General features: G+C 36.6%; 1 protein-coding gene across 3 annotated transcripts in view; it reads left to right on the top strand.

The window, feature by feature from the left end:
- The window catches only part of ANKRD28 (ankyrin repeat domain 28), a 122,466-nt gene that overhangs the window by 38,538 nt on the left and 71,368 nt on the right, over nt 1-12,560 (top strand). For 2 of the 3 annotated variants that reach the window (XM_027675320.1, XM_027675322.1), the window contains exons 1-2: nt 4,775-6,281; nt 7,408-7,491. In XM_027675320.1, the coding sequence (XP_027531121.1) occupies nt 6,165-6,281; nt 7,408-7,491 (201 nt within the window). In that variant the 5' untranslated portion in view covers nt 4,775-6,164. Of the gene's footprint in view, nt 1-4,774; nt 6,282-7,407; nt 7,492-12,560 lie in introns of those variants that run through there. The other variant, XM_027675321.1, reaches the window with a different exon arrangement.

The raw sequence follows: 12,560 nt of genomic DNA, 5'->3' as shown, positions 1-12,560 counted from the left end.
CTACACTAAAAGTGCACAAAAAACCCCTCCTGCCAGCGAATTTAAATCTGGCCTTAAAGGGAAGTGTTGTGGATGACATCCTAGCTAGAAAATAGTGATGGAAGATTAAGTACCCTCATATTTTCACCTTCTTTAAAGAGAAATAGGACTTGTATTTGCTCTTCTGGTTTTTGGTTTGTGCACAGCTCTTAATTTTTTTCAGATTGATAGACTTCATATTTTGGATATCAGAGATAAACTGTTTTAAAGGTATTAATTTATCTTGTAATATGGTGGCTGTAAGGTTCTTCAGCCAAGAGTTTCTCTGCAGGTATATTGTTCAGATATATAAAATGCGGAAGAAGCCTTAAACAGAAAATTACTTACAGACTTTTATCATTTTTAAGATATTTTATTGCTTTTTGATCAGATAATATTTCTAAAGTATTTTTCAAAGGCTACAGTTTGCTTAAGTATACAAATTAAGGTTGTCTGAATCACAGACATTTTACATTATTAATTTGTCTTATGCTGTTCCAATTGAGAAAAGTTGAAGTGAATGCTGGATTATTTTTCTTCTTTGTTGTATTTGTGTCTCAGTTTTTGCTGAGATGGCTATTCAGATACTGGATTTTATTAATTGCAAAGTCTTAATTCAAAGATAATATATGACTGCATAAAATAGTTCTCTAGATTAACAGAGGCTATATAATAATAATAATGGCCAGTCTTCGCGAACGAAGATCTGGGGAAAGGTCTTTTACCTTTCCAGCCTGCGCAATGGGTTTTTTAGGTGAGACACAGCCTGCGCTGAACTGAGCCCACCCTTTAATCCTAAGGTTCATCTGCCGGGGCCAAGCAAGCTTGGACAATGGCAGTGAGGTCTCAACAGAGGCTATATACTTGCATGAGAAAAAGAAATAGGAACTGCCTATGGTATCTGGAGGTGCAAGCAGAGCTATTTTGCTTGTCCTTGGAAGCAGAAATGTGGAGTCCAAGGGTTAAAACTGTTCTCCTTTTCCTGCATCCCAACTGTGCATATGCTCTGGAATAAACAAAGCAAAATTCGGAAGAAAGGTAGTAATTTCTTGCTTTAGACTGTTCTCTTTCCTGACTCCACCTCATTCCCTCAGGAGTGGGAAGGAAACAGCAGAGAAGTTCAGGGGAGTGACGCATGAGAAGTATTCTAGAAGTATTGTAACTTAGATTCATGGTGATGCTAAACACTCATCTCTGTCTATATGTGATAAAAATCTGCTAATACTGGGACATGGCTATTTACTTAGAGCTGTAGCTATCTTTGTCATCTGAAGAAATCCTCAGATTAGGTATTTGCCTTGCAGAAGTGATACTTAAGACTCACTTGGTTCTGAATTTTTTCATTTTTACTAGAACCTGACAGAACAATTTCCTTCCTTTCCTAGATCCTTAATTATACAAAATATTAAATGAAACCAGTTGGATCAATCTCAGCCCAGAAAAAACTTGATAAATGCTGATTGGCAAGAGAGAAATCTTTATTTGGGTAGGGTTTTTAATGCTGAATATGCTTCAGCGAGGTTTTCAGTGTCATCAGCAGTGCTGATACAGTTTCTGCTCATCCATTTCTAGAGAAGAGGACAGATCTATAGAAAAGGTTGCTATTTTTAGCTGATTCAGAATTCATGTTTTTTCTGTCTGGTGTAGACATGGCTGACATCTGTGTTTTAACCTGTAGGTTGCATTCTCGTATGTTTTCTTTATATGCACCCATGAAAGGCTGTTGGAACTTGATTTACTTAAGGGCAAGTGTAGTTTGAAAATTGCAATAATTTTATTTTTTATTTGCATACAGCTATCATGTCAACACAAAAGCTTTTTTTATTATTATTTTTTTTTCCAAAAATGCATATCCTTGTTGCAGTCCTTGAAATTTGAGAGTTAAGTATGGAGATCTTACTTTGCAAACACAGATTGTGGAGGCTATCAGGTAGATCACCACTCAAGCCCTAGTAGACATGGCATTCTTTTTTTTAAGTTAGGCCATTTTTGGGTCTTCTTTCCTACTACTACTAATTTAATAAGCTTTCTTATTGGAAATATATGACATTTGGAGAAGATGGATGGTGATGACCTGCTGTCTTCAGTTATTTTAAGTTTTATTAATATAAACTGAAGAGGGTTTTTTTTTCAGATGCAATATTCTTCATAACTTGGAGAGATCTGTTATGATTCCTAAATTAGTTTGAGGAAAGAAGACTTAAATTAATCCTCTTGAATCTACTCTGCTTTCGTTCTGTGTTACTATTACCTCTTCTCCCACACTAAAAGTTGTTAGTCTATATAATCTGCTGAAAATTGAAGTCCTGGTTTAGTTTCTTTCAGTAGAATTGTGAACAGCTTTCAGTTTTTAGAATACCTGTTACGTAGCATTAGAAACTGTACTTTGCACACCAGAGGATACCTTGGATGGTTTTTTGAAGTTGAAAGAAGAGATGATTAGGGAAGGTGTTTGCATTGAGGTGAAGGCACAACTTTTGGTTGAAGGGAATGGGAGGGGGAAATGCAAGTTCATTGTGAGCAAAAATTAAATGTTTCTAGAACTGGGTTTTCCTTTGGCTGTGGAAGTAATTGCACACATACAGCCCTAGCGTGAGAAGGGGTTTTTTTGTCTGCTTATTTACATGGTTTAAATTACTGTAGACATCAATACAATATTGACTCAGTTGTGTTGGTTCTCTTTCTAATGCAAACTGTGACGTATTTGCTTTTAACTCTTTGACTGTAGTAATGTCACCATTCAAAAATGTATTATGTTAGGCAAGATATAATAAGTTAACTTGCTTTCAGAAATAGTTTATATTAATTTTATTGTAATAATATTTAAGATCTCTAGAATAATTATCAGAGTGGATTAAAATATTCTGTTTTTTCGTAATTAACTGACTGTGAAGACCTGTCCTTTTTTAAGTTAACTATTGAATTTCTAGGTGACTTTGGACCATTAATTGCAAAGGTCAAAAATGGACAATGTTCAGATAATTTGAACTAAATTGGGCATTATCTCTACCTAGCGATGTGTCCAGTTGGTAATTCCAACAAAAGGATATGGAACACTTGGCCTTTGCTTTCTGTATAAATGTACTGACTCTTCATTTACACTAAACATATGGGCTTAGCTGGAAAACCATTATCCAGCCAGAACGTGTATATTATATGAAACTCAAGTATGGGTTTTGTCAGTATTTCGCTTGTAGACTTAAAATCCGATTTTTATTTTTTTTTAAATGAAGCTTTAGTTATGGAAATAAGCTACCGTGTCTGTTCCATAGGATATCTGTCACAAAGAGAAAGCAAACTATCTTCTATGTTGGGGTTGCTGTGTTGTGTAGCAGACAATAGGGTGTTGCAGTAGCTGAGCCTTGAGGATGTCCATGTTTTTATTAAAACTGGTTCTGCTGTGGCCAAGAAGAACATGTCATATGTATTCATGTGAATGTGTGTGATTTCTTTTTAATAAATGGTTGGAATGCTAGAACAAAGCAGTGTAGTGTACAAATAATTGTTTTTTTTGTAATGAAGACCAGAAGTATGAAATTTCAAAACAACTGGACTCTGTAATGAATAGAATATCTTTATAAAGATGTCTGTGAGACTTGGGAAATTTTAATGTGAAATTTCATGGTGAATCAGAAACTGGTGCTATATTCTGCCAGGCCAGGAGTCTTGAGCTCAGGGAGCCCTTAGCCAAAGTGCTCTTTTGCACTTAAAAAACCTTCACCTGCATGAAGTACTGGGGGGACCGGGGGGGCATTTAAGCAATATATTATGTTGCAGTGAAGCTGTTGTAGACATTATTGCAAAAGACAGCTAATGTAAGCATTTCCTGCCTGTGACCCCCAAAGGTGGGAATTCAATATGTCTATTTATATCCAAACCATTTAACACACCATTTAAACCTGTCTTTCTCTCTGCCCGACTTCATATGTGAAACCTGAGTGCAAATACTTTATCGAAAAGCTATAAACTTGCTCTCCATTGACAAATTCTGATCCTAGCAGCCACTGAAGGACATCAGAATTGCCTTTATGCTGCACAGCAGGAGCAAAAACCCTCCCTCTGTTCCTGTAACACTGAAGCTTATCCAGCAACTTTTGACAGAAGCCATTTACATAATACACCCACAAGCCAGCACCATTTAGGCAGATACAAGCTGAAGTATTTATTCAGCAAGTTGTAGGGCTTTATATTTTACTTTATTATTATGGTATATTTTAATAATATTATTATATTCAAATGATACTTGATGTATTTTTTTTCAAGGGCATCTTTGTCCTAGTTGCAAAAAACCATGGGTTTGGTCATTAATATCTGTCTTTTTAATAGTCAACCTATTGCTTCAAGATTTTACTTTTAATTTAATTTTCAGAGGATTTATGTGGGGAGATTTTTGTCTTCAATGAGTTAAGTGGGGACTGTTTTGCTGCTCTGACCGGTGCCATATGAAAGCAGTTAAAGTGCTGGAATTGTTTACTGCCTAAACTGTAGTTAGTCAGCAGAGCCAGTACACCACATTTCTTTGCGGCTTTCAGTGGAAAATATTAAACAGTCGCTCTTTCTTCAGTTATAGGATTTTTACGTTTTCAGCTGCATTAGTCACCAAACTGGCACAGCCATAACTGCAAAGACTGCCCCCAAAAAAGAAAAAGGCGCTTTTTTTTTTTTTCATGCCAGAGGAAGTTGCACTGGGAGCGGTGACTGGGTTCTCTGGTAAGTGTGACATGTGAGCATTACTAGGCATTTCACCCTGCCAGGCTGCAGTCGCTGCTCTCCAGGCTGCTGCTCAGGAGGAACGCTGCCGTGCCAGTGCCTTGTGCTCTGCTCCTACGGACTCGGACAACCAGGTTATTTTTTGAGCTTTGCAAGGCTATCTGCTGATTGTATAATTCAGTTTGTCAAGGAAAAAACCTGATAAGCAGAAGCTCTTGCTGAAGAGGAGAATCAGGTTGGCGCAGTGACAGATGTTCGAATAAAGAAGTTGGCTCAGAGAAGACGTACAGGGTCTGATTTTTTTTTTCTTTTTTTTTTTCCTCCCCCTCAATCTGAATGAAGACTATCATGGGAACTGCATTCACATGGTGATCAAAAGAAACACTTGAGTGATGAACTGCTTTTGCAGAAGTCGTCTAAGGCAGTAATTTGAGCTTTTGTGTGCGGTTGTTAGCTTGTTTTGTTGAAGTATTCCTCCTCAACAGTATTTCTGCCTTGCGAATTCCCCGATGGAGAAGCCACAGCTACTGCCCGGTAAAGGAAAAATGAACGCTCCGCATTGCTTGTGTCCCTGATGGAGTAACACCGGCTGCGTTGCTATCGTTTGGGGAGGCTGGATTCCACCGGCAACATTATTCAAGGAGTTCATTGTCCCTGTGGTCTGACTCATCGCATGTAAATGTGCTGCAGCCGTGCTGCACGTTGCAGCTATTTTTCTTGCATGGGAAAGAATTATTTTCCTCTAAGCAGGTCCTGAATAGCTGCTGGAACCGAGATGCGTTTTTCTGGCCGGGCTGTTTCTGGCATTGAGAGAGGAAGCTGTAGAACGGCAGGATGATCAGGGGGCGCGTTTATTTTCAGTCACCAGAAAGGCTGCGACGGTTGGTTTAAAACTGACCTTGCGGGAGTGGGGAATAGCTGCGGCCGCCTCTTTCGGGGCAATTGTTCCTTGTTCTGTCCTCGGTAGGACCGAGTCGTGTCTTCTGCAACAATGATTTCACTGTGGGGGTAGAAGGACGCTGTGGAAGTTGTGACATTAACAAAGACAAATTTGCTCGTGAAAGGACAACTGTGTGCGACAGTGAGTGCTGTTCGAATGGAATTGGATCTTGGGATATTTTTATCAGCTGTTCCACAGTTTCGTTATTGTGGTTTCGATGCCTAGGAAATTTTTATTTTAAAAGGAACAACTTTTTTTCAGCAGTATCTTGAACGTCTCAGGGTGCTTAAATCTGAAAAAATGAAGTGTGAGGGGGGATTGGAATGTCCCTTTTTAAATGCAAATACACCAGCGGTAGCACTCGCAAGTTTGTGAGGGCATGTGAAACAGGTGAAAGTATTACCTCTATGGTCCCTACTGCTATACCTGCCATCTGGTTCTAAAAATACAACTGCTAGCATTTTTTTGTTTGCTTTTGCTTACTCAAACGGTTCGAATGAGTCGAGTCTGTATTGTTGTTTTGGAGGAGGAGGAAGATGATACTCCCACATTTATTTCCAATTTGCCTCAGGAAAATTTATCTTTACGTCCATCGCCCTCTGGAAATGTGCTGGTAAGGCATGTTGTTTGTTGGCATATTTCCTGCTTATGATGCTGTCGCAAATACCAATAGTTATTTTTCTAAGATCAGGATGAATACATACAATGTTGAAACAAGACAAGGTGGTCAAATCTGCCTTACTAAGAATGGAAAAAGCTGAAACTTAGTGGTAGAATTTATATTTGCAAGGGTCTGTTATTTTTCATACAACTTTATATGTGGTGCAACAATAACAGGTTTCAACTCTTGTGTAATAGCAGAGGGGTTTTAGAAGGCTTGGAGAAATGTATTTGAAGTAAATGGGTTTTACCTGCTCCACTCCTCACTTCAGTGGTACATTTATGCAGTACCACTTTAGGAACAGATGTGATCATTGTATTGTAATTATATACTGTGTTTATTTTGAGAACTGATAGAGTATATGGTTAAGCAAGAGAAATTCTAAGCTAAAATAAAAATTAACATAAGTCACAATCTTGATATAACTCTTAGATTCAAGGTACCACTTTCTGGAAATTATCAGCACTGGGGGTTATGCTTTTATTGCTTCAAATTATTTTATTTTTTCAACTGACTGACTTAAATCTTGCTAGCATACCTCAGCAGCTTTTCTTACTCACGAAGAAATCCTGCTATATTTAGTAATAGATGTGCCTGTGTGAATTTGTTACCATGATTATCTGATACACTTTGCTTTTCCACTCTATCTAAACAGGTGAAAGACTTGCAGTAACTTTAGTCACTTGCAATGCAAAAGGGGATTGTTTGTTTATGCTATATAGAATTTGCAGCACTTAAGAACAACCCTAATGTTATTCTGAGGTGTTCTCTTTTCAGCTTTTACAGCTGTTATAAGCTTGTCCTCTGGACTCTTTTTTTTTTTTTCTGTCTTTTATATATATATCATTGGCTTAGATTATGTCTGTGTGTTTGAGGTTTTTAGAACTTGGAATTTCTTTGATTTTGAATACTGTTGCTGGTTTCTTTATTTCACTGCCTGGGATGTTGTTTTATCATTATCTTATGTTTCTGTTATGTATCAAAAAACTGTATGTGTTTCTGTTATGTGTCAAAAAACTGTATGTGTATCACTAAAATCTAAAATGGGGGTTTATTCTGTGTTTTTTCTTTGTTTCAGCCACCATTGGTTCAAGCTATATTTAATGGAGATCCTGATGAAGTTCGAGCACTAATATTCAAGAAAGAAGATGTTAATTTTCAGGTAAAACCAAAAATCATTAACTTTGAATATGTTTTAATTTTGTTTTGGTATAGTTTTTAGCTGTACCAATCACTTTTAAATTGCTAATTCTTGAGCTGTAAATTTATGTACTGAGTAAAACCTATACATACACTTAATACTGGAAGCAGGAGTATAGCTTTGCGGGTTTGTGTTGATAGTCAAGACCTAATTCTGTATTCTTTTCAAATGTTAGTAAACATTAGTTTTGCGGTGCTTAGGTAACTGAAAAGTTTGTTTATACAGTTGCATCAGCCTAACTTACGGAAAGTTAGACTGGTTAAGTGTGATGCTATGTAGACTTCTTTTTAAATTGAATACAGCATATAGTATACATTAGACAATTATAAGAAAATAGTTTGAGGTTTCAGTAGGTAGGTTTGATAATGGATTTTAAAAAGGGAAGCCTAATGATTATATTAGTAAAAATGAGAAATTGGATTTATATCTCCTATTTGTGGTGCTGCAAACTCAAGCACTGCAGATGTAAAAATTGTACTGAAATGAAACTGAGTTTATTCCATTGGGTGAAATTCAAGATTTGAACAGCATGCACTTACTGTATTGCTATTAAAATTCTAGTTCTAGTGTTTGACACTATGCCAGGTAATATAGCATAAACTCTTTACATGGATTAGAAATTGCTTTGATTATTATAGCAGACTGACACAAACCATTTAGGGTTTAACGCTACAGGAATATATGTACTCTGTATGACCTCTATGTTTCTCTTCCAAAAGCATCAGAACAAGAGTGATGTTTAAAGACGAAGGCTAACATCTAGATGCTACCTAGTGGCCCATTTAAGACTGTGATAATTGTTTACACTTTCTTCTGGAGAGATGTAAACCAAAAACCAATATTTAGTTTGGTATCTCTATTTTGACATTTAAAAACATTCTGCAAATTTTGTAGCTGAGAAATGCCAGCTGAAAGATCCCAGTATAAGGGGGTCTTGAAGAGCTTGAGTAGGACCCTATGCAAGCAAACTTACTGTCCAATCTAAAGTTTTGTTTGATAAGGTTAGACTTTTTTTTTCTCTTTCAGTATTTTTGTACGTCCTTAAGCAAGATTGTATGATGAATTATATAATACGAAAATACTTAATGTTCTCTTTAGTTATGAGAGCATTAGCTGTGTATCCTTCTGTATATGTATGCTCTGGTCACACTGCCACTTTTATTTTTAAAAGGTGGTTAGTCAGTATTGTTTCTTTATATTATCCATGTGTTGAAGTCAGGTTTAGCATTCATAGCTATGGAGCTTGTAAACAAAGTTAAGTTTAGTATCTTTCTGTGTTTTTTTTAATTATCTATTACAAAAACCTCTGCTGGATTTCAGTATGTATGCGGTAGTGGTTTTGGGTTTTGTTCTTTCTCAAATTTTGTCAAACAGTTGCAAATAAATAGAAAGTCAGCAGATGTGCTTAAATAGGAAAGCTTGTAATTGCTTGCTGCCTTTGAAGAGAGTTACTTCATACTGCCAGGTATATATTGTAGGTGGAATAGTCAAAATCTGGAGGGGTTTATGTTATACTTATTTTTTATTAATTCCATTCTGTTTATACACCTTCCTTTAACAAAATATGTGCACTGTAGCCTAGTAACACCCAAGGCGTGGTTAGAATCCATGCATGACATATATGTCATTTTTTCACAGCCACCTTCTTCAGCATTGGCAGATGCTTATCATGCATGAGCACTGATTCACACCATGGCAATCCTAGTCCTACTACAGTATTTAATATTATATTTACATTTATCCCTTAAATGCTGTTTGTTGGGACTAAACAAGCATATGAATTTTCCCATTGTCTGATAGAAGTGAAGTAGACTGCCTAGTGGATTTTTCTTTGTGTCTGTCTGTGTGTGTATTTTGTTCTTTTCCTTGGGTTTTTCGTTGGCTATATGTACTTGGCTGGAGATAATATATCTCTGCATAGTCTAGATCCAAAGTTTTTCCCATAGTTATGTGTTATGAATTGTTGTAGACAGAAGGAGGGGAAAAGTGAAGAAAATGAAGTTATTCCTAGTTATTTATATTTCCTGAAAAAGAGAAGGATTATGATAAACTGTTTTGACCATTGTGGATTGTATTAGACCAGTTTATATGTTGGATTTTTTTCCACTTTGCTATCCAAGTGCTTCAGTACAGTTGTTTGAATTCTAGACTCATTTCCTCCAATGCCTCTGAAGAGTCATTTCCCCCTCTCAAGAGCAACTAATTATTTTGCAGTTTGTATTCTAATAGTTGAGATTCCTTCCATCCTCCCTTCCCCTGTGCATGGGCTGGACTCTGTAACTGGAGACCTAGCAGTGTTCTGTGAATTAATTTTGCCCAGAAGTGAACTGAAGATAGAGCTGTTGTACATTTTTGTTGTGATAGTGACATGCATCTAGGAAATTTGTTAGTGATGAAATGTGGGTATTTTTTTCCCTTCTATTATCATCCAACCTAATTTACCTCCTTGCTTTTATGATATTTTATCTTTAACATTAATCACAATTGTCTTAATACTCTTTCAAAGCTAAGTGAGTAGAATCTGTGCATTTGGCTTCCCAAAGCTAGGCTGTGGTAACTGCTTGATGTTATGATAGTATCTAAGTATTGCATCCAGTTTGGGCTGTATTAGAGCATTACTCTTAAAACAGATGATGTCTTCTACCATAGTGTTATATTTAGAGACATTCTGAAATGGGTGGTCTCTCATAGCATGAGTTGCTGTGTGTAACTGTAAGTTGATGTACAGACGGCAAATGGACTATTTCAGGAAGAAGATTGTTCTCTGTTGATGCCACACCAGCCTCTTGAGTCACAGGCTCAGTTTAGTTTTAGAAAGTATGTATTGTATTTTGTCTGCTGTTGTAATCTTTTGTGAAGAAAGAGCAAATTGACTGTATCCCTGTCTGCTTAAACTGTGGTTCAAAAAGGCTTACCCTCTCTGCAAGATGGAGATGTGCAGCTTTTTATAGACAAAACTGATTTATAGGAACTTTGTTCAAATGGATTGTTTGGAAGGTGAACTCCCTTGAGGCTCCAATTAATGGAAAAAACAGAAGGGAAGGGATTGCTTCTCCCTCCTCTTTCCCCAAGAAAGCTTGAGTAACTGTAGCTGCTTGTTTCATGAATCAAGCTTAAATCACACACATCCCATATGTCAGACTGGTTAGTTTCTTTTATATGCATGGCTTTTGCTATGCTCTGTATGTATATGTGTGTGTATATATATATGTTTAAAAAAATATTATTATTTCTTGGTACCATCCTGAGCTTTTGAGATTTGACAGAAAGGAAAATCTTGCATGATAATGGACACATTTGATATTTCTATTAGTTAATGAGATCCTCAACGTTTCCTGCTCTTGCTGATTAGATTAGTGGGGCTGGTTTGAATTTTATGTACTTCTCAGCAGTTAGTTTTAGCTAACTAAATTATTTCAGCATTGCATTTTATAAATCAGTGTTGGTTTGGGCTTTTTTTTTTAAAGATTTGGAGGTCTGTTACTGTTGTAAACTGTGCCATTCCTGTTTGTAGTCAAAACTCCTATGATGTATGTTCAGTTTAAAAGATCGTGAAAATGGAATATTTCTTCTCAGCTATTATTTAAGGATATAATTCTGTGGAGGAAAGACCAGTGCATTGTCAAAAACTGATTTAAAGGTTGCAAATCTGACTGTTGAAGTGATTGTTTAAAATCAGAACAATTTTTCCTTATCTTAGACCTAAGACCTATTAGGATACTACTTTTTGCTCGGAAAATTGATAGTTTGGGTAATCCAATATGCAGTTTTTATAACCCCATTGCACTTGATCTTAGCTGAGGGGATAAACATCTGATCCTCTCTGGGACTGCTGTCAGTGTGTCCCTTGCTCTTCTCATGCTAAAGCCAAACAAGCACTTTTTTTGAAGGAATCCCAAAATCACACAAATCTCTCTCAGTGTTCAAAAGTGCTCATTGTTCCTATTTAAAATAGTAATGTTGACATATGTGACAAGTGATTTAAACATGAAACACCTGTATCTTACTGTATATTGTGCTTTGTGAGACTAAAATAGATTTAAACTATGACACATTCTAAAGCTGTTTTATATGCGAGTTGGTGTGTTTTTTCCAACATAAAATGTAATAATGAAAAGTGAAATTCCTCATATTGTACCATTACAGCCATTGGTACCCTGTAGCCAACAGGGTTATCTGTATGATTTCTATTCTGAACTATTGGCCATCCAGCACAGCTCTTAATTTATTGTCTCTTTCCTGTAGTAAGTAACCACAAAGTAAAATAAAAATTCACCTGTGTTACTGTTTTGTGAAGAAGGGAAAAAAAACCCAATGATCTTTCGTGTGCCCTCCATAACCCCCACCTGTATTAGACAGCAATGAAGTGTTGCCCGTAAAGCCAGTGCTTTGTTGGTGGGATTGACAAGGTGTGTGATCCTGTAGCACCAAAGTGCTAGATACAAACAGGAGAGCTAAGTTTATGTGTCTGACTGGTATTTTGAGCAGTAGGGTTGCTGTGTGGATGACTGTTGCGGTTGAGATGTGGGCTCCATTCCCAGTCCTGCCAAATGTGGGTTTGCGTAACTTCTTTGTGTTATTCACATAGTAGGAGAATGCTGCTGGTTGTTGTTCTAGGGTAAATATGCATCTTATTTGATTTCCTCTTTTTTTTTAGTTTCTCTTACTCTGCAGGTCATTGCATATACTGAAAGAGTAAGAAAATTGGTTTGTTAAGTCTAGTGACAAGTCTAGGACTCCTCATACAGCATCAGATCTGGGTACCAGGAGAATTAGATTATTGAAGGTGTCAAATATACTAGTAATTTAAAAATGAATAATGAAAATTAAAGTACAGTTTGAAAAACAGTAAAGATTCTTTGTGATCATAGCATTGGTCACCAAAGTCCTAAAAGAGGTTAAATTAAAAAAATAGGTAAGAAATGTATGGTCACCTGGCTTTCATATTTATACTTAACCTTGTCAGTTGAAGTAATGGAGTAACAGATGTTTTTCTGCATACTTGAGAGTGCAGTGTAGAACAGGAAAGC

Source organism: Neopelma chrysocephalum, unplaced genomic scaffold (genome assembly GCF_003984885.1).
Source record: "Neopelma chrysocephalum unplaced genomic scaffold, ASM398488v2 Primary Assembly neopelma1_26, whole genome shotgun sequence".
In the NCBI taxonomy this organism is placed as follows: domain Eukaryota; kingdom Metazoa; phylum Chordata; class Aves; order Passeriformes; family Pipridae; genus Neopelma; species Neopelma chrysocephalum.
The sequence above is the reverse complement of the archived record's forward strand: the minus strand, read 5'-3'. Positions and strand labels throughout refer to the sequence as shown.